Here is a 19234-nt window from a genome sequence, read left to right on the forward strand (position 1 = left end):
TTTATATGTCTTTGTAGGAGCTGAACCTGAAAGACCAAATAAATTAAATTTTATCATACCCTAGCCTTACAGTCTCTCAGCAACATGGAAACTGAACACGATAAACTCAAACCCACAGATTTTCCTAAAACACAGGAACTTACTGAAAATCTTCCTCATTCTTTTTTGTCTTAACAATAAAATATGCATAGTATTCAAGTAAAAACTTCCTCAATATTTGCTAAAGCATGCTTTAAAAATTACACATTCTTAAAGCATGTGCTTCTTAGATGGGTTGATACATTTATTTCTGAGAAAATCTCTTGGAAAGCAAAGCACAAATAAAAGGGTGCATGATTACAATGTACTGCTGGAAAGAAATGATTCAGTTCAGAATATATATGCCTTGGCCAAAAAGGAAATTGTACACCTCCTATTCTCAGTTTCCCTTCTCAGCTGTTTACATTATAGGACCTAATTATTATTAAATAAAAGGCTAGATTACCCCATGATCTCCTGTGATGTAAAAGATTTGAACTGTTATCAGGCCAAGGACTGTACTGAAAAACTGTAGCTATATGAGTTGTGCAAGCTCTCCTAAATCATTACGAGTTGGTTTTCTTTTAATAATAAATATTACATTCCAGTATATATTTAATTTATACTGCATTTACAAAAAGTGTTATTTTAGAAAATTTAGTAGCAACTTTTTTGTGGCACTAGTTTCTCTTAACAGTCTTCAGAAAGTTAAAAGTTAAAACTATAAATCTTACACTGGCAGCCCAGAGAGACATGAATGCATAATATGAAAACTACTATCTTGTAAAGGAATCTGGAAAGCCATTCCTGGATCAAGGTTTTCAAATCTCATATTTACAACTTGTTATATAGAAACATGTTAAAACTTTGTTGGTTTATAATATTGCATGGAAACCTCATAGTAGTCTAGCACATACATTAATAAGCACACTGTCAGCCTCTGCCACACAGAGACTATAATCTGAATAGACTAGATGGGAAAAGAGCCAGAGGGAAGATGTGTTATTTCCATTAAAAATGGGAACTCTGTTACAGAGAAGTTCATTTTTTCTGAAGCTCATGCAGGAAGTCTGTAGTGCAGGTGGAATCTGAACCCTCCCACACTAACACTGGAAAGTTTTGTGACTAACTCTTATGATGCAAAAGCCACTGTACTGTCAATAACACAGAAGATTTTGGTCTTAAGTCCCTTTAGTACAACCTCACCTAAGTCACTAAATCAATCTTTACAATCCAATCAAGGAATCTAGAACAGAAAGAGGAGAATCTGTAGGAGAGGGAAGTAATGTTCTTTCATAAAGTGAGAGAAACCACCTGTACAGACTCTGAACCTGTGTCCTCTAACAGCCACAAAATATGATAACCAGAAAATTGTCTCATTTAAGAAGGCATTATTGTCCTTTTAATACAAAAAAGGGTAGTTGTTTTTTGTTGTTGTTGTTGTTGTTGGGGTTTTTTGGTTTGTTTTTTTTTGGTTGGTTGGTTGGTTTTGTGTTTTTTTTTTTTGTTTTGTTTTTTTTTTTTTTGTGTGTTTTTTTTTTGTTTGTTTTGTTTTTTGTTTTGTTTTTGTTTTTGTTTTTTTGTTGTTGGCTTTTTTGTTGTTGGTTTTTTTTTTTAATACTGTTAGATCTCAGGTTAATAATATCACTAAACCAGGGCTGTAATATGCAATATGCTGAGTGAAATCAACATAATTTAAGGCAGAAAGTTTCATTTTGAGTGGGTCAAACAAACCAATTTAAGGTCTAGTTAATTTTTTAAATGTGGAAGCTGCCAGAACTATAGTTACTTGCATCCTGTATGACACATTATGGAGTAGAGTAGGTACAATCACTCACAAATTATTTCACTGAAATGTATGGAAATATTGTTAAGCATAAAGGAAGGCCTGAGACAAGTGGTTCTGATATGATACGAAGTGTGCCCAAGGGTCCCTGTTCCTGTCCATATCCTTTATGCAAGGAATAGATTTGCACTAGTACCTCATGCCAACAGGCAGCCAGAACATGTTCTCAGAGCATCCTCAAGAGATGAGGATTTTGGGGTGCTTGCAGGTACAGAGCTATCAGGTACATCTGTACCTTGCTGTTCCATGTATCAGATGCTCTGAATCCATATGCCAACCTCTGAGGTCTTTTTTTATGTCTCCCATCCTATCTCCCATTTACAGTAGAGTTTAGCAGTTTAAGCTCTGGTCCTTACAGCAAAAAAAAAAAAATCAAACTCTGTTGCTGATGTCTTGTAGTTAATTACAAGCATTCTTACTTTTTGGACAACACATGCTTGTTTGCAATAAATATTACAGGTCTTGCTGGAAATAATTCACCCCAAAATCATGATTTTCTAGTCAGAAACAAATACATGTATTTCAATTTAAATTATTTAAGAGTTTCTAGTTTTTCTGTTACTTTACTGTCCGTATATGTTTATTAGGAAACATCAAACAGAAAATTATCTTTCATATAAGATGTGAATAAATCTAGTATTTGATGACTGGCAGTAATTTCAAATTTTATTAGAAAAACCTTTGGTAGGTATGGGTAGCAACCATTCACTAATGAATAAAATCATTCAATATTCCCTAAATGGAACACATGTTAAATGACAGTTAACAGGCATATTCATTAAAGCAGTGAGAACACTGTACTCTATTATTTTGGGGAAATAATTCCATTATAATGTCAAATCAGGTGGCAGTATCACTGTCAATTCACAACTCTAAGTTTGGTCCAGTATACTCTATGTTGTGCATCAGAAGGGAACATCTACAGACACACAGTTACAATGCAGTTGTAATTCCAGAACATGCTACTGTATCTCTCAGGCAAAGAAAAGCTACGCAGAGGCGGTAGTAGGGACCTCTAAGTTCCTGATGCCATTTTAGATCAGCTGCATGACACTATCTTCATTTTTCTCTAGACGTAGAGGCCACTTGGAGAAAAAGTGAGTTGATTTATTTGAAGATTTTTTTAAACACATTGTGAATATTTAACAAGTAGACCAAGTGTGGTAACACAGAACTCTGTTCCCATTGTCATCTCAATAAAAATCATTTTATATGACTATTTTATTATGAAAAGTGTTTAAAAATGGTATAACTCAACACTAAACCACGAGTAGGCAACTAAATATTTGAGAATGTAAATAAGCTGACTTGGAGGAATCTGTATACTTTAACATTAGTCACTGAAGGGTCAGAATTGAATGGTTTAATTCTCACTGAACAAAGAGATATTTTTTATAGTCTTCAGTATCAGAAAACATTTTTATTACTGATACACAATCCCAGTCAGAACCCAATGTGCTTATTTGCAACTCTATTTCTTCTAAAATAGGAATTAAAAGTTGCATGAAAAAAATACTCATTTCTACAGCACTTCAGACCTGAGTATTTGAAAACACTACACAGATTATTAAAATCAACCTCATACAAGCTCATGCAATGTTGCATTATAAATACATTAAAATTATACAGTAATAATATAATAATAATATATAATGGCCAGTCTTCGCAAACAAAGATTTTGGGAAAGGTCTTTTACCTTTCCAGCCTGCACAATGGATTTTTTAGGTGAGACACAGCCTGCGCTGAACTGAGCCCACCCTTTAATCCTAAGGTTCATCTGCCGGGGCCAAGCAAGTTTGGACAATGGCAGTGAGGTCCTCAGGATGTAGGTTTGTTTAGAGTGACCTTCTCATAGATGGATGGCCTCACAGGCTAACGAGCTCCATCTGCCCGGGGGACCTGGAATCGAACCTGGGTCGCAGCGGTGAGAGTGCTGCATCCTAACCACTAGGCCACCAGGGGTCCCAATCATACAGTAAATAAGAAGTATAATAAGTAAGCATAAGAAGTAAATAAGTGAGTATAATTTGTAGGATTCTGAAGCAGTCCACTTTAGAATCACTAATCCTTATCGCTCCCCTTGAGTAAAATTGAAACACAGACTTTTTTTTCAAGGTAAAATTTAAACAAACAAGGGGTCTGAAAAAAATTCAGGGTAACAGTAAATGACTGACTGCCACCTTCTACGCTTTAAGCTTCTTCTTTTGACAGATGAAACATCTCTCATTGTAGGTTAAATGAAACGCAAGAGATTTGTTCTTGTTAACAGAAAAACACATAATACAGAAATGAAAAATATTCTTCCCAGCAAGTGGAACAAACAGTTATATTTCCTAATAATAATTTTAAAGAATTGTCACATATAGACACCCATAAAATTTTCTGGTTTTATGGATTTCCTCAACTGTATATTTTACTAAATTATACATATACTGATGTGTAAATTAAAAAGGACAAGTATTTTTTCTTCTCTCTACCCCCTTACTTCTCCCACTAAATGAAAACCTCACAGACCTGATATGGTTGTACATAAAAATTTTTAAAGAAGTCTTAGGAAAAAATACTGTATTCTACATCAGAATCCCTCCAAATAATTAATTTCTGGCAATAAGAACAGTGTTTACTGTACTGTGAAAACAATATTATGTATTCAGTCTTAGGAAGAACTTAATTTCTTTTACAGGTGTGCGGTCTGAAATGAATACTTGAAAATCTTCAATGATTGCAAATTAATAGGACAGCATTCACAGAAGAGATTTCATTCATTGCCAAGTGTTTCTTACCCGTACTTGGTGTTTTACAGCATTCTAAACATCGAATGTACGAAACATCACAGTAGATCAGGGAGATATATATTAGAAACTTAATAATAATTACAATTAATTAGCATTAATAAAATAATAATTATAATAATAAATTAACAATTATTTAAATTTGGTAAAAATACAAATAATAATACTCATCATTGTTAATAAAATCTTTCATCTCCAAAGTTTCCATTCACTGCTGCTATCTTAAGAATTTTTTTTCTTAAATTAGTAAGATTAGTTGGGAGTAATCTATTTTCTCGTTATTTGCCCTTTCCAAGGAGGAAAAACAAAAAGCAACAGTGAAAGGAGGACAGGAATTTTAGCATACCTTGAATCAAGAAGCTAAGTCTTTTCCAGTAACAACAGCTGAATGACAAAGATTTGTGGAGATTTATTATTATCATTGTAGTTACATCTGTGAGTAGTAATAACTAATTATGGTAGTTACTCCATAAATACATTACCAAAGGTAACTCCTGTCTTTAAGAGATCAAAGATTCTCATGGGTAGAAGAATAAAACAACACATGAGAGAAGAGCCTAGTAATTTACCATCTTACAATGCTTGAACCAAATAAAACCAAAACACTTTGGTTCACTGATCCTTGAGTAATACATCCTGATCCCAGCCGTGGAAGGGGAAGGAGATTACAAAGAACATTTTTAGTAGAAATATGGATGCAATCTTGCAAGTATATTGCAGACAAAACAGGAAAAGTATTTTGGAAATACTACCCTGTATAGCTACTATAATCTTACTGTTTAATTTTTAAGCTTAATTTTTAAGCTTTTCCTAAATTAAAATATGTTAATTTAAAGGAAGGAAGAGCTATTAATTCAATTTTTAAAAATGGTGATAAATATCCTAATATATCAAGTTTTCCAAAACATTGCACATTGCTAAGCAGAGATGTAGTAAATGGACAAATGTTTTACTCTATTATACCTGTTCCAAATAATGTAATGACAGGTTGATATACTTGGCTTCTGTCAGCAAGTGACCTCCAACTCCAGTCTTTGCAACACGTTCTGATCCAGCAAGGTCTACTAAGTGCAACTTGGAGCGTCTGATAGTTGCAGATCCAGGTTCCTTGCTGGAGACGTGAATAGTGAAAATGCAGTGAGATCGGCTTGAGGCTTGATTCATTGGTGTCTACAGTGAAAAGAAAGGAGGAATCCTCAATGTTCAGTGGGAAAATAAATTTAGGTTTTTATAGCTTGACAATCTGGTAATCAAAATCCCCTATCCAGTTTTTTAGCTATGGGACCTGTAATAAATATGCAAGAAGAAGCCAAAAGGATTTACCTGACATTCATATTCTGGCCAAATACTTGGATAACAATGATCTGGACAAACTGTGCTGCAAGCAACCAAGGTTACTCCAAGATCCTCTGAGATTAGCTCAGTTGGTTAGAGTCTGGTGCTAATAATATCAAGGTTGGGGGTTTGTTGCCTGTCCAGGCTATTCACTTAAGATTTGGACTTGATGATCCTTGTGGGAACCTGTGACTATGTGATTGAGCACATCAGGAAAACAAGTGGTCTTAATATGCCAAGGAATATTAGAAAAGGGCACCTTGATCATAGGGAAAGTTACTAACTCCTGATCTCTGAGAGGTTATCAATTTCCCCATCGGTGCACGCTTTTTTCCTTTTTTTTGTTTCGATAGATAGCTATCACTATAACTACGACTAGGACTTTCTACAAGGCTTCAGACTTTTCCATTATTACTTCTATCAAAAAAATTAACTTGGCAGAATCAGTGTCAGAATTTTATGTGACATGACAGAGTTTTCATAAAAGGTTTGGCTTTAAATGTATTTATTTGGAATAAACTACTGCCACACTTCCTTTACTAGACACATGGAAATTTTTAGTCAATTTTTAGAGATGCTCAGTTTTAGCATCACTTTAAAGGTTTTCTCAATATATTTGAAATGCCGAACATAAAATTTTAAACAGCTCTCAGTTATTTAGATTTCAAATGACAATATGCCATCACATATGCACTTTTCTTTTCTGAAGAAGACATATAAAATATCTTTAATCATCTAAAACACCTTTCATTTAGTTGTATGAAGATATTGTTAGAAACTTTAAAAGAATTCCTTATTATCCTCATTTTATAAATAGCCAAAGCATTAGACTATGGAGATTAAAAGTTAGCATACAGATAGTATTTTTATTTATAAACTATAACAAGTATGACAACATTGTTTTCAGGGCATAAATGCAGAAAAATAGGGGACTGAAATAAATTGCCAAATTAATATTATTTACTTAGCAACTAAATCTATATTTATAGCTGCTGAAAAAGATGATTAAAAAATCCTGGTTATATTGTCTACATTAATAATGGCCAGTCTTCGCGAACGAAGATTTTGGGAAAGGTCTTTTACCTTTCCAGCCTGCACAATGGATTTTTTAGGTGAGACACAGCATGCGCTGAACTGAGCCCACCCTTTAATCCTAAGGTTCATCTGCCGGGGCCAAGCAAGTTTGGACAATGGCAGTGAGGTCCTCAGGACGTAGGTTTGTTTAGTGACCTTCTCATAGATGGATGGCCTCACAGGGCTAACGAGCTCCATCTGCCCGGGGGACCAGGAAGTGAACCTGGGTCGCAGCGGTGAGAGTGTTGCATCCTAACCACTAGGCCACCAGGGGTCCCCAAGTGCAGGGAGTACAATTAACACGGCTCTGCATTAATCTGTCTACATTAATCTCTTGTCTATTACTTTATTCCTCTGTTTTTCTGGAGTAATTATTTATGTAGGCATACCCTGTGATTCAGAATAGAAATACCAACATATTGCTTTTTTTTTACATAGTCTGCTTGTAGATGTTAAAACAGTCTGCCTACTGCAGGCGCTGAAGATGTTGTCTTGTTAACACAGAAAAGACAGCTCTTAACAGAATGAGTGCAAGATGAATAATCCTGTAACAGGAATAATATGGACAGCTATACTGCTTGGTTCAATTGTCTCAGCTTCAATTTCCCCATTTTTTTTTCAGCCTTAATAGTGCCAGCAACTGAGCTGTTTTTGGGAACTGATTCAGTTCAAAGGAAAAAAAATAAAGTCGGTAAACCATAGATATTTAATCTGGATTGGTTTTTCAATTCAGCCACAGCACAGCTATGGACAACAGTTCTAGTAAAATACCTGAAAACGGCAGCATACAGGGTGGGAACAAGTAGGTAGTGTGCAGGAACAGCCTACACTTGTAGTTGTTGGTGAGAATTCTGTATGTAAATTACAACCTTAGCACTATTTTCTCTTGGGTTGCTTTACCTAATAAAGGCAAGCTAAAAGGGAGAGGGAGAAGAATTTTGAACTTTAGTTTATACAGATGAGAAATTTTGGAATTTGCAGTCCTGTGAAATGAGCATCAGAGCATCAGAGTGCCATGATGTCTTCAGAGGTGATGCTGAGCAAATGAAGAGGAAGTGAGTTGTAGAGCTGGAATGAAAATAAACAGGCTCAGGGAAAGGTGACAAGCAAGAAAATACTCCAAAACTTACTTAAAGTGCAGGTATACTAAGAAAAAGTTATATGCTGTGAAAATGTACTTTATTCAGCAATTCTGATTCCATGATTAATCAGAGCCAGCTTCACTTATTTTACTAGGACAGCTATAATTTTATTACTTGCAGCTTTGTGAAGCAGGACTGGATATTTTATTTTTTTCCAGCTCAAAATCCATAACAGAATTAATATTTAAGGACATTCTCCTCAACAGAACTGCTATTTGAGGACATTTTGCACTAGAGACATGGCATCAGTCATACTATACTGCAGACAAATCTAAGCAGACAAGTCTAAGATCAAATATCAATACAGATTCAGCTGTGGAAGCACAAAGTAAAGGTTGCTGTAAAAGAAGCAGAAGAAGTTACCATACTTCTGAATATTCTTAAGCAAACTTGAGTTTCAGTATGCATCAAAACCTCACGTATTTCAAAATGTGCTTTTAGTCACACCTGTTTTAACACCAATAGAGGCAAAAAAAATAAAAATTGAAGTATAAAAGAAAATAATTTAAGGACTCTGAGTTCCAAAACAGTGCAATATTCCGTCTATTCAGTCCTTACTGTCTACTGCAATACACTAGCCACAACTTTATTTTGCGTGTTCCAAGTAGATTTGCTGGACTGGCCATTAGAAATTCTATTGCTTTTCTCTCCACAGCCTCCTTTTTTCACGTGAATGAAAAAAAGAATGAAGCTGATTTGGGAGTCAGTGGCTAGAATCCCAAACTCATATTTTTGTAAAGTCCTTCTTCACAGCAGAGTCATGGTTTAATAAGACACCAATACTCCTTTTGACAATGTAATGCTATCTCTGCTTTGCAGTTCCAATATGTAGGAAGCTCTGTTAGACCTCTTGCAGGAAGCATAATGCAATAAAAATTTAAACTGTTAAATGGGATGAGATCGTGAAACGTTAATTGCAGTCATAATTCCCCACACTTTGCTTCTTTTACCACATAAGTAGATGAAAAGCATACAACAGAAATGATGACTTGTCAGCATCTTCAGTCCAAAACCAAGCCTTTTTTTTTGTTGTTGTTTGGTTGGGTATTTGCTATCTTACATATGCAACTTCTGAGAATCACCATTCATCTTTTTAGAAAGTTTGAAAACTGAAAACCAACAAACAAAAATTTCTGGACAGTGTCTCAGAGCCTACTAAAATGTTCCTTTAGTGGCTTTCAGAGTTCGTTTTGGCTTTGTTAGCAGTATTCAAACCATATGTATATGAAATCATCCTCACACTAATTTGATGTGATGAAGGAAAAAAAAGAAGGAGGGGAGTGGCCTGGTTCTCAGCAGATGGTTGCTATTGTGAGAGTTATATATAGAACAACTGATGAGCTGCAGTTACTTACAAAGAAATAGTTTTTTTCCAGGAATTCTGTGACATCATAAACCACATAAGCAGACTTTGGATGCCTTGTGATATCACAAGAACTCTACAAAGGAATTAATGCCAGGTCATCTGTTGCTGTCCATTTGTGGCAGGGTAAAAGAGGAATTCAATAACATTTAAGATCACAACTTGGTAGAGCAACAGTGTTTCATTTGGAAAAAACAAACAAGGCATATTTGAAGCCATACGACCCAGACTTGTTTTTTTCCAGGACCAGAATATACCTGTTTGCTGAAATTAAATAAATTGTACAGAAACTTTGTGACTTTAACTATTACATCTATTCATACAATGGTTGCAAGAAGGTGGTTTCTACTTAAATGAGAATCTACAGCACAGTCATCCTGCAAGAAACATCTGAGTTGGATGTTTCTGGCAAGGAAAATGTCATTAAAATGACCAAAAATTTGCTGGAGCCCAAGATGTCCATCTTAATCTAATTTTTATCTATATTAAGTCAACAAAACATTGCAGGAGTTCTTCCCTATGCAGGAATTTATGTATTTCCCAAATATTTAATTTGTTGCAGTGGATATTATAAATGTTGTTTTCACTAAGAATAGCCATAAATGGATGCTACTGGTCTAAATAGAGTTCTTAATAACTGAGGACCCAAGAGCAAGTTTCTCAAATAGGAGAAAGACGTGGGAAAAGCTGTTTGAAAATCACCATTAGACTAAGAGAAGCTGCTACTATCTGGAAGAATAATGTGTTGATTATGGCTGCCAAAACACTCGGACAGAGAAAATACATAAGAGAGTTCAGGACTGCTGGGACAAAAAGATTTTACAGGTGATAAATGCAGTTGTTCAGCCCTTTTTGCAAACCATCTCCACTTGGCAGCTTATACCATTCCAGTGGAATCTTTTCTTCCTTGAATCAAAATATTTAGACAGCAGAAGAACGTGCATTCCCTGTGTGAGTAAATTAGCCAATGCAAAAGTGAAGAAAATCTGATTCTGAAATTCTGCATTTTTTTGAGAATGAAAACGTACAAAATTTTCTTTAAAGGAGTGTTTCTTTTCCTCTTAAGGCTTTTTCACTTTCTAACTTTTTGAAGAAGAGCAAGTCAAAAGAGAAAAGCACTGATAGCATCCAAGACTCATATCAAATTGATTTTGTCCAATCTCATGCTACATTCAAAGGGATATCTGTAGGAAGAAGTTATGACAGCTACAGTCATTTCACAGTTCAGATGGATATCTCTGCCTAATGAATATAAACTCCACCAATTCCAACAGAACCAAGCTATATGGAAGAGTATGTAAGTTGATGATATGGGCTTCCTGCCTTTATATTTGGTAGATGAGTGAGATCTTAATATATCTTTAGTTTCCTTTCTAAATAATATGGTGCAAGTGAAAGGGTTCTTCACGTGTACTTAAGTACACTTGACATAGTCGAAATTGAAAAATTTTTGCTATGAAAATATAAAGATCAGGATAGGTCCAAACATTTCCTGAAAGCAATACTTTATCTTTCCATATTTAATAGAAGTACAGTTTCACAGTTAGACCACAGGACCTCAGGTAACTTTTAAAGTAATTAATACTAAATTTAATTAATATTAAACTTTATATTATATAGTGCCTTTTATCCATATAAATCCCAAAGCATTTTAACAACTATTCAAAGTAGTATGTACAACTAGTGATTTCTTTATCACACACTGAAACGAAAGCACTTGTGCTGAAATGACGATGCCATTTAGTGCTAATAACACTAGGTTTTTTGGAGTGGAAATAAATTAATAATTGACACCAACGAGGAATCTAGCAAAGCAGAAAATTTTAATTCTTTCTGGAATGCAGTGCTAACATGGATAACCATGCATTTTTTGTCAAGTGTCATTTAATCTCATATGTTTCCACATTCAAATCCTATTTTTCATATTGTATCCAATAAAAAATGCAGTCAAACACTACAAGGCCTGTCTAAATATATTCAAGAGAATAGCAATGGACAATAAATACAAACAGAATGAGTCCAATTCAGAGGTCACAAGTCAGTCCCCATAGCTATCTTTAAATCTTTAAAAGTTCCATTCTTTCTTGAAATAAACGATTTAAACATTGCCAAAAGCTTACTGCTTGCCCCATGTGTACTTTGAACATTTTAAATGATGGAACATACAAAATACTGTGTAGTATGTATGGTCTTCCAAATTTAAAAAATTAAGTACTATAGGTATAAAACCATATACTGAAACATTTCCTTCCTCATTAAAATGAAGTACTTTTTCATTAGAGGAAAATTAAAGTCTAGCTGTACATGCAACTGCAGCACTCAGACATATTAATCTCAGATAAAGATTTCACAGTTTGGAAATCGATGCATGTCCTTGGGAGAGAGACTATCTTACTCTGCTATATTAGGAGAAATACTAAAAAATACCAAGAATTCTCAAAATCACAGAGGCTTAGGCATGTTATTTCAAAGGACAAAGATCATAAGATATTCCCATCACAAGAACTTAGAGAAGACCACTTCAGTTGAAGATATATTAATGGTAAACCAAAATGAATGGTTTGTGAACACTACCTAAATGGCCAAACACTTATTTCAGCACAGGAGCTTTATTAAGATATTGCTGCTACAACCTGTGTCATATTGCAAATTAGATTTTGAAATCTCCTGTTTGCATGCATATCAGATAACTAAATCAAAGTTGGCTTACAAAATTAAAATACAAAAAATTAGTTCAGATTTTATAACCTGTTGTTGCAGATTCTCATGCATTCAAATGTAACAAGAAACTGGGCACTATGAGATAACCAAAAAATTTAGCCCTTACATTTGGCAGAGCTGCCAACAAAAGAATCAGGTTTTTTGGGTTTGATCTCTGCCTATTTCTCTCTGGAAAAATATGAAACAAAAAATTCATATCTGGATTTTTACATTATTAATTGTTTGTGCACAGATGTCTCCCATCTTACCATTTCCACAAGTTGTAGTACATGTCAAAACTAGAGGAAAGGACCAGTTCTACACTGACTAATAAAGTAATCCTGTAAAAATTAGATTAGCTTCCTTTTTTTCCCTTCTCATGAGCTGTATAGTTATGTGTGGGAAAGAAGTATTCAGTTATAAATGTTCCCTTAGGTTCTGACATTTAATGAATGAATGAATTAATTAATTAATTAATGTAGCCTGTAAAATACTTCTAATGTTATGATCACCTTCTTTTTAGCAAAATCAGTGATGAGGGAAAGTGCAGCCTTCTAATCACAAGTCAGACTGCACTAGCACAGGCGATGCACAAATTAAACTGTCATTCTTATTTTCAAAATAATCAACTCTTCAAAGAAGGGTTATTTAAGGGGTAAAGCGTCAGACTGCAATTTTAGAGGCTACAGATTTCATATGTGATCCAAGACAGTGGTCTGAGTTTTTCCACAGCCAAACTTGTCATCATTAAAAAAGATGAATCAAACATTTCTTTTACTTTCTTTTCTACTTAGGTTTATTAATCTTGTGTCTTTTTTTTTAGTTTACTTAAGAGGGTTCTAGTCTTGAGAGGTCAAAAAGTATTATCATCATTAAGATTTAAAAATATGGATCTCTGAAGAAGTTATGTTTTATGTCATAAGTCCTCTTTCTTAGATGTCTACATTAATCTACCATTTTTGCAAACACTGTTCTCTCATTCTAGGAAGTTCTCATATAAAGTACCACAGTCACCTTAAGCGCAAAATGCCATATAATAATGGGGATAAATTCTGTAATGCTAAGACGAAGCAGCAATCAGTAAGTTCACTGAACTGTACTGCAACATACCTGCTACAGTCATAAAGGAAAAATGTATGACATCAGTACATTAAAAAAACTTCTACAATGAAATCAACCTCAGTTGGAGTTTTTAGAATCATACCAGCATTCAGACTATGCAAAGTAAATATTGTTGCAATATGTGGTAGTTATTCCAAGCAAGTATTCTCAGCATTTTTTCTTTTAAGTATTTTTCATTAAAGATCAATGAAACAATAACTTTATAGTGTTTATATAACAAAAAACTCTTGCAAAAGCAGCAAAACTGATGTTGGTATAGCATTTGCTTACCCAAGCTATTTAGATTAGTGAATTCTCTACTATTCGTGTGCCACACAATCTGATGTCTATTCTTATTGTTTTCTAGCAAGTACTAGCATGTTCCAAATAAAACTAACAAATTGTAGATTTAAAAAAAAGCTAAAGAGCATTTTTCTCATACAATTCACTTAAGACATGGAACCTTGTGACACATGAGACTTCATAATAAAAATCTGGCAGGGTCAAAAAAGGCATCTGGGCAAATTCATGCAAAGAAAAAGTACAGCAAAAGTCATTAGTTGATAGTAGTCTGAAACACATACTAATGAAGACTAGGAGATTTTTTTTTTAAAGTATCATTATTGACTTGGTTTATCTTTTACTCATCTCTATATATTTTGCTATTGGCCATTACTTGATCTTGACATTTAATGACTTACCATGTTTATTAGTCTTGCTATTTGTTCATAACTTTCAGTGTTTGGGATATATATTCTCTTACCAAATATGAAACAAAACTGCCCTTTACAATTGCTGATTTATGATCCTGTCACCCAGCAGCGTATCATTCTTTAAATATTTGGTCTCATTTTCATACAGAGGGCCTCTAGATTGATCAGAGATTTTCTGAAGATCTTTCTCTATACAACGAATTCTATTTTTCTGTTGACCCTGAGATTAGCTCAGTTGGTTAGAGCACAGTGCTAATAATGGCATAGATTGCAGGTTTGATCCCTTTATGGGCCATTCGGTTAAGAGTTGGACTAGATTATCCTTGTGGGTCCCTTCCAAATCTGAATATCCTGGGATTACTCACTATCATGATAGGTTTTAAAGCTTCTGAAATGTCAACTTTTTGTCTCCCCTACTACACAGTTTCAAGTTCCTCTCCTCTATAATTTTTCCATTTCAATATCATGAAGCAGTTCCTTGCCTCAATACTCATATTTATTAACAGTCCTTAAATTGATTAGTTCTTGCCTCTCAAAATGTAACTGTTGAAATAGTCCTCCTTGAGAAAGAGAGAACAAGTATTTGTTTTGACAGTTTATATTTTGCAATCAAGTGCTTCTTCCCCTGTGCTCAGGTGTACATGGTCAGCCAGCAAGAACACAGAACTACTTAAATATTTAATATGCATTAAGTGTCTTCCTTGTCAATGATTTATGATATATCTTTTTGGTGATACAGATACAAAGGAAGAAAACCCACAAAGTTCTAAAATAGAATTAACTGTATTGTAGTAGAGCATTTTCAGTGCTCACTTTTTACAATACACTTTTTATATTTACATTCCTCATCCAAGCACAAAAATAAGGCAAAAAAGAACCCTACAGATTTTGGATATAGAAACACTTCATTTGAATTTTTCAGAATCAGTAAAAACACGCTTGTCTTTGCATATTTGCATATATTTATTCTGAATTTGTTTTGCACTACCATTTGGGGGTTTTGAGTGTTTTTCTGGTTTTTTTTCTTTCCTTTTGATTTGTTTGTTGTTGTTCTTATTTGTTGAGGGGTTTGTTGGCTGGATTTTTGTTGGGTTTTTTTGTTCTGTTTTTACACATAACACAACATATTTATGCAATAAGAAGAAAAAAAAGAAAGGACTGATAACTTATGGTAAGCACTTCAAAGACAATTTAGTACTTAATCATAGAATCATGAATGATTTGGGTTGGAAGGAACCTTAAAGGTCACCTAGTTCCAACTCCCCCTGCCATGGGCAGGGACACCTTCCACTAGACCAGCTTGCTCAGGGCCTCATCCAAGTTGGTGTCGAACACTTCCAGGGAAAAACTTCTGTGGGAATTGTAGCTGACAATGCTGTGTAAGGGCATGTTTTCTAATCTTTAAATATATATGTATGATGATACATGCCACATTCAAAAGTCAGGCTATAGTTTATGAGAACTTTTGTATTCTACTTATTTGAATTTCGGTAGGTTATGACATCAACAACCACCAATCAGATTCACTATAGGAAAACAGAAAGCTCTTCACAAAGTGAAAGCTGTCATCAGAGAAATGCTTATTTATTTTCACTGTGGAAATACACTCAGAAAGAATATACTAATTTATCTCCAAGGACTTCCAAAATATACATCTTATGTGGAGAGGTTTATATGTGGTGGTGTTAAGGAGGATTTGGAGCAGCAATTCTCACCTCAGCAATCATTCTGTTGGTGTCTCCCAAGAAGAGTAGGTTTAAGGCTTCCTCTTCATTGGTTGCTTGCTGAAGAGACAAGTTTTTCAGATGAATGTTTTGATCAGAGTCTTCCATTATTGTCACTTTTCTACATGGAAAATAAAAAACAACCACCAAATGAAAACTATAGTTTTAAAGCAATATTTGTTCCATACTTTCATTTTGATTGCATGCACCTAAAAGGTGAAATCTAAACCAATCATAATGAAAGAATTAAAGACGTGAAAATAAATGATACCCATTAAAGGAAGTGTTGATTTTTTTTTAATCTGTCACCTTCTTTTCATTCCTTTATTACAAACCTTCACACAGAAAAGGAATATATGAAATCTATTACTATTAGAGAAAGCTTTGGGATTTTTATTTTAATGAGTTATAGTAAACTCTCGAGAGCAAGAGGTTAGATGAATCATCACAAACATGGGGGTTTGTTTTCTATTACCAAGCACAGATGATACATAAAACATACCATAATCTTGATGTACAAATAGGTATGGAATATTTCAGAATGAACACATATGTAGTCAACATGTTTCTAATAACTTTGCAGTTGTAAAGACTATTTCTCTTTTCATTCTTATTAAATGGTAGTAACTACAACTGTAAATTATCCCTTTCTTAAATTAAAAGCAAGAAAACAGAATGATTTTATTTATTTCCACTGACGTCAGAAAGACTCTTATCTGTACTTCTATAAGCAGTAAAGTTTACAGAAAGGAAGTTAGATGCAAGTAGCAAGGATACGGCAAAAGCTCCAGGAGAGCTGCTAAATATTACTGAAAACCCTTTTCATTTATTCAAATAGTCCTTTAACATAAGAACTTTTTTCTTTTGAAATGGTTACTGAGAGTTAAACTTTATTGGCATTACTGAGTAGCCATTAGGATCTCCTCATTTGGAACATTTTTTAGTATCCAACATGGAAGCCAAGTAGTTGCCTCACTGGATTTGGAAAACTCCCAGAGTGAAGAATCTGTTAAAATGGAAGTACACTAAATTTGAGGATGAATAACCTATGTTTCAGGGTGAATTACATGTTCTGAGACAATTTAAAACAAGTATATTAGAAGTTTTTTAGAAGTTAGAGGGTTTTTTCTAAAAAAACCTATTTTTTTCTGTGTAAGTATAGATAATACTTTATATCTATACATATACATCTATATGTATACATATATGTATATACATATTTTTTCACGTTCTTCAGGGTTAACCACAAGAGGGAGTATGGGGCTTGAGTTTCTATCAGTAGATAGAACTCTTGCATGTTAATTACTTCAAGTTGCTTCAAAACCAGAAAGATACGGTTTTGTTCTGTTTTGTCTTTTTTTTTCTTCCCCAAAACTCACAGAATCAAATCAAGCATCTAAGCAGCATTCCATAGCATTGCACTTAGATACTGGGGAAGTAGTCCAGAGTCTGATGGTCAAAACATTTGAATGGATATACAGAAAAAATTTTAACAATTGCAATACACTCACTATTTTCAAGAATAAACACATGTAAAAGTACACACAATGCTTCTTTAGTATTCATAACAATTGCTTTTCCACGTATGATAGCCTTATTTTTGTGTGGTAGTGTAAGACATTATTAATATAGTCACAAAACTCAGCTTCCCCATTCAAAGCATAAACCCAAAGCATAATTCTGCTCTTGCTTAATGAATTTTTGATAATGTCAAGTTGTATTCTATCTGCAATTCCACCTGTGCATGCATGACACAGTAAAGCCCAGAGTGTTTCTGATTGTAGCATGATGCTCTGACTAATTTTAATATTTGAAATTGCATGGTAAGCATCATCTATCTATTTTTATAATTTAGGAAAACAATATTGTTTTATTATGCACATTTGGCATAGTATTTAAACTTTTAAGGATCTTTTCAGTCTACACTTTGATCAATGATCATTCCAGCTCTGAATATTCTGTGATTCTGTGAAATAATTTCCAGAGAAGTAAGATGTTAATTTGGATGTATAGTTCTGGAGGACTAATATATCAGAAAGGAGACAGTGCAGACCTCACAAAACAGTGACAGCCTCCTACACAGTGGCCTTGCAACTATTAGGAAGATTTCCAAATGGAAGCCTACATTTGTACATGTAGAGAGGCATCTATCAAAACTTCCTCAGAATGGTACGTTCCAAAATGACAACAAAATTATTTTTTACCATGCTATAAAGTTACTATATAGTATGATAATAATTTCTAGAGTACATTCACTATATTAGTAAAATCTTTACATTTCATGTAAAGATTTACATTTACATTCCACCTAACTTGGGTGGAAAAATTCTGTTAAGTTATCCATAATGACTGAAAGAAGGCAGAGACAAGGTTTTGTATTCTTTATAAACAAAGGATCTTTTCCATTTGGCTTAAAGGATGGAATTAGTAACTGGCTAGGAAGCCTGTAGGATGGGATCAGGCTTTCTTATTAGCTCCAGCCCTTTCCTGCATCAGCTCAGCTGCCATTAATGCTGGAGAGCCTTGCACACTGAATGCTTTAATTTATGAAATTCTTGTTACTGGCAAACAATGAACTTAAAGCTTCCTTTGATTAATTAACACCATCTCATACGTTATATAAATAATAAAAAAACCCCTTAAAATATTTTGGAAAAAATTACTATTTTAAAAAACAAGTTTCCTATTATTATATCTGTCTAGGGCTCAGAATTGAAGAAATCTAGAACAATATTAAAAACTTTATAAACAATTAAAAATTAATCATGATACAAATAAATAATATATGAGGATACACACCTTCTATGATAATACATGAGGAGATTATAGTGATACTACTTCAATGTGAGGAGGAGAGTATACAGCCAATAATAAATTTAGAAAAAAGATAAAAGAGAAAAGCAGCAAGCATGCATCTTGGAGTCTGTCTAGAAGAACAGAATAAATTAATGGATAAGTACAGCTAATGACTTGTAAAATTGCAAGGAGCTTTAGGTTTTAAGAAAGAATGATCAAGATAATAATTTTATAGATCACCCCAAAGAAATGATCTTTCAGAAGTACAACTCCCTGAATACCACAACAGAGGACAAAGTCAACACTTATTCAAGAGGCAAGGCTACACAGTTATTCAGCTACCAACACAACTTTCAACAACACACAGATATGATTTTCCATTGAAGTATAGACCTAGAGCATAATCTCCTTGGCATGTGAGACATGGCAGAACTATGAGATGAGAAAGCATTCATGCAGACTGTTTGCTTGACACGTCATATTGTGACAGGAAGTCTTTCCCACTGTCTCCAATGGATTCTGTTGTGAGACAACAAAAACGCACTTTGGTTGTCCTGCATGTAACAGACATGACTGGGAGACTTACACATTTAGGAGAGAGTGATTCACACAACAGTGACCCTGAGCAGG

At 34.1% G+C, this 19234-nt stretch overlaps 1 protein-coding gene across 9 annotated transcripts in view; it reads right to left on the reverse strand.

Annotated features, from left to right (window-relative positions):
- KIF6 (kinesin family member 6) overlaps positions 1 to 19234 on the reverse strand; it is a 165561-nt gene that overhangs the window by 124178 nt on the left and 22149 nt on the right. For all 9 annotated transcript variants that reach the window (XR_003533948.1, XR_003533947.1, XM_027681767.1 and 6 more), the window contains exons 6-7: positions 15800 to 15929; positions 5620 to 5826 (exon numbers count right to left, since the gene is read on the reverse strand). Coding sequence is in view for 7 of the 9 variants with exons in the window: in XM_027681767.1 (XP_027537568.1) it covers positions 5620 to 5826; positions 15800 to 15929 (337 nt within the window). In the remaining 2 variants the exon portion in view is untranslated. The remainder of the gene's footprint in view (positions 1 to 5619; positions 5827 to 15799; positions 15930 to 19234) is intronic.

The sequence above is a fragment of the Neopelma chrysocephalum genome, unplaced genomic scaffold, assembly GCF_003984885.1.
Source record: "Neopelma chrysocephalum unplaced genomic scaffold, ASM398488v2 Primary Assembly neopelma1_61b, whole genome shotgun sequence".
Taxonomy (NCBI): Eukaryota; Metazoa; Chordata; class Aves; order Passeriformes; family Pipridae; genus Neopelma; species Neopelma chrysocephalum.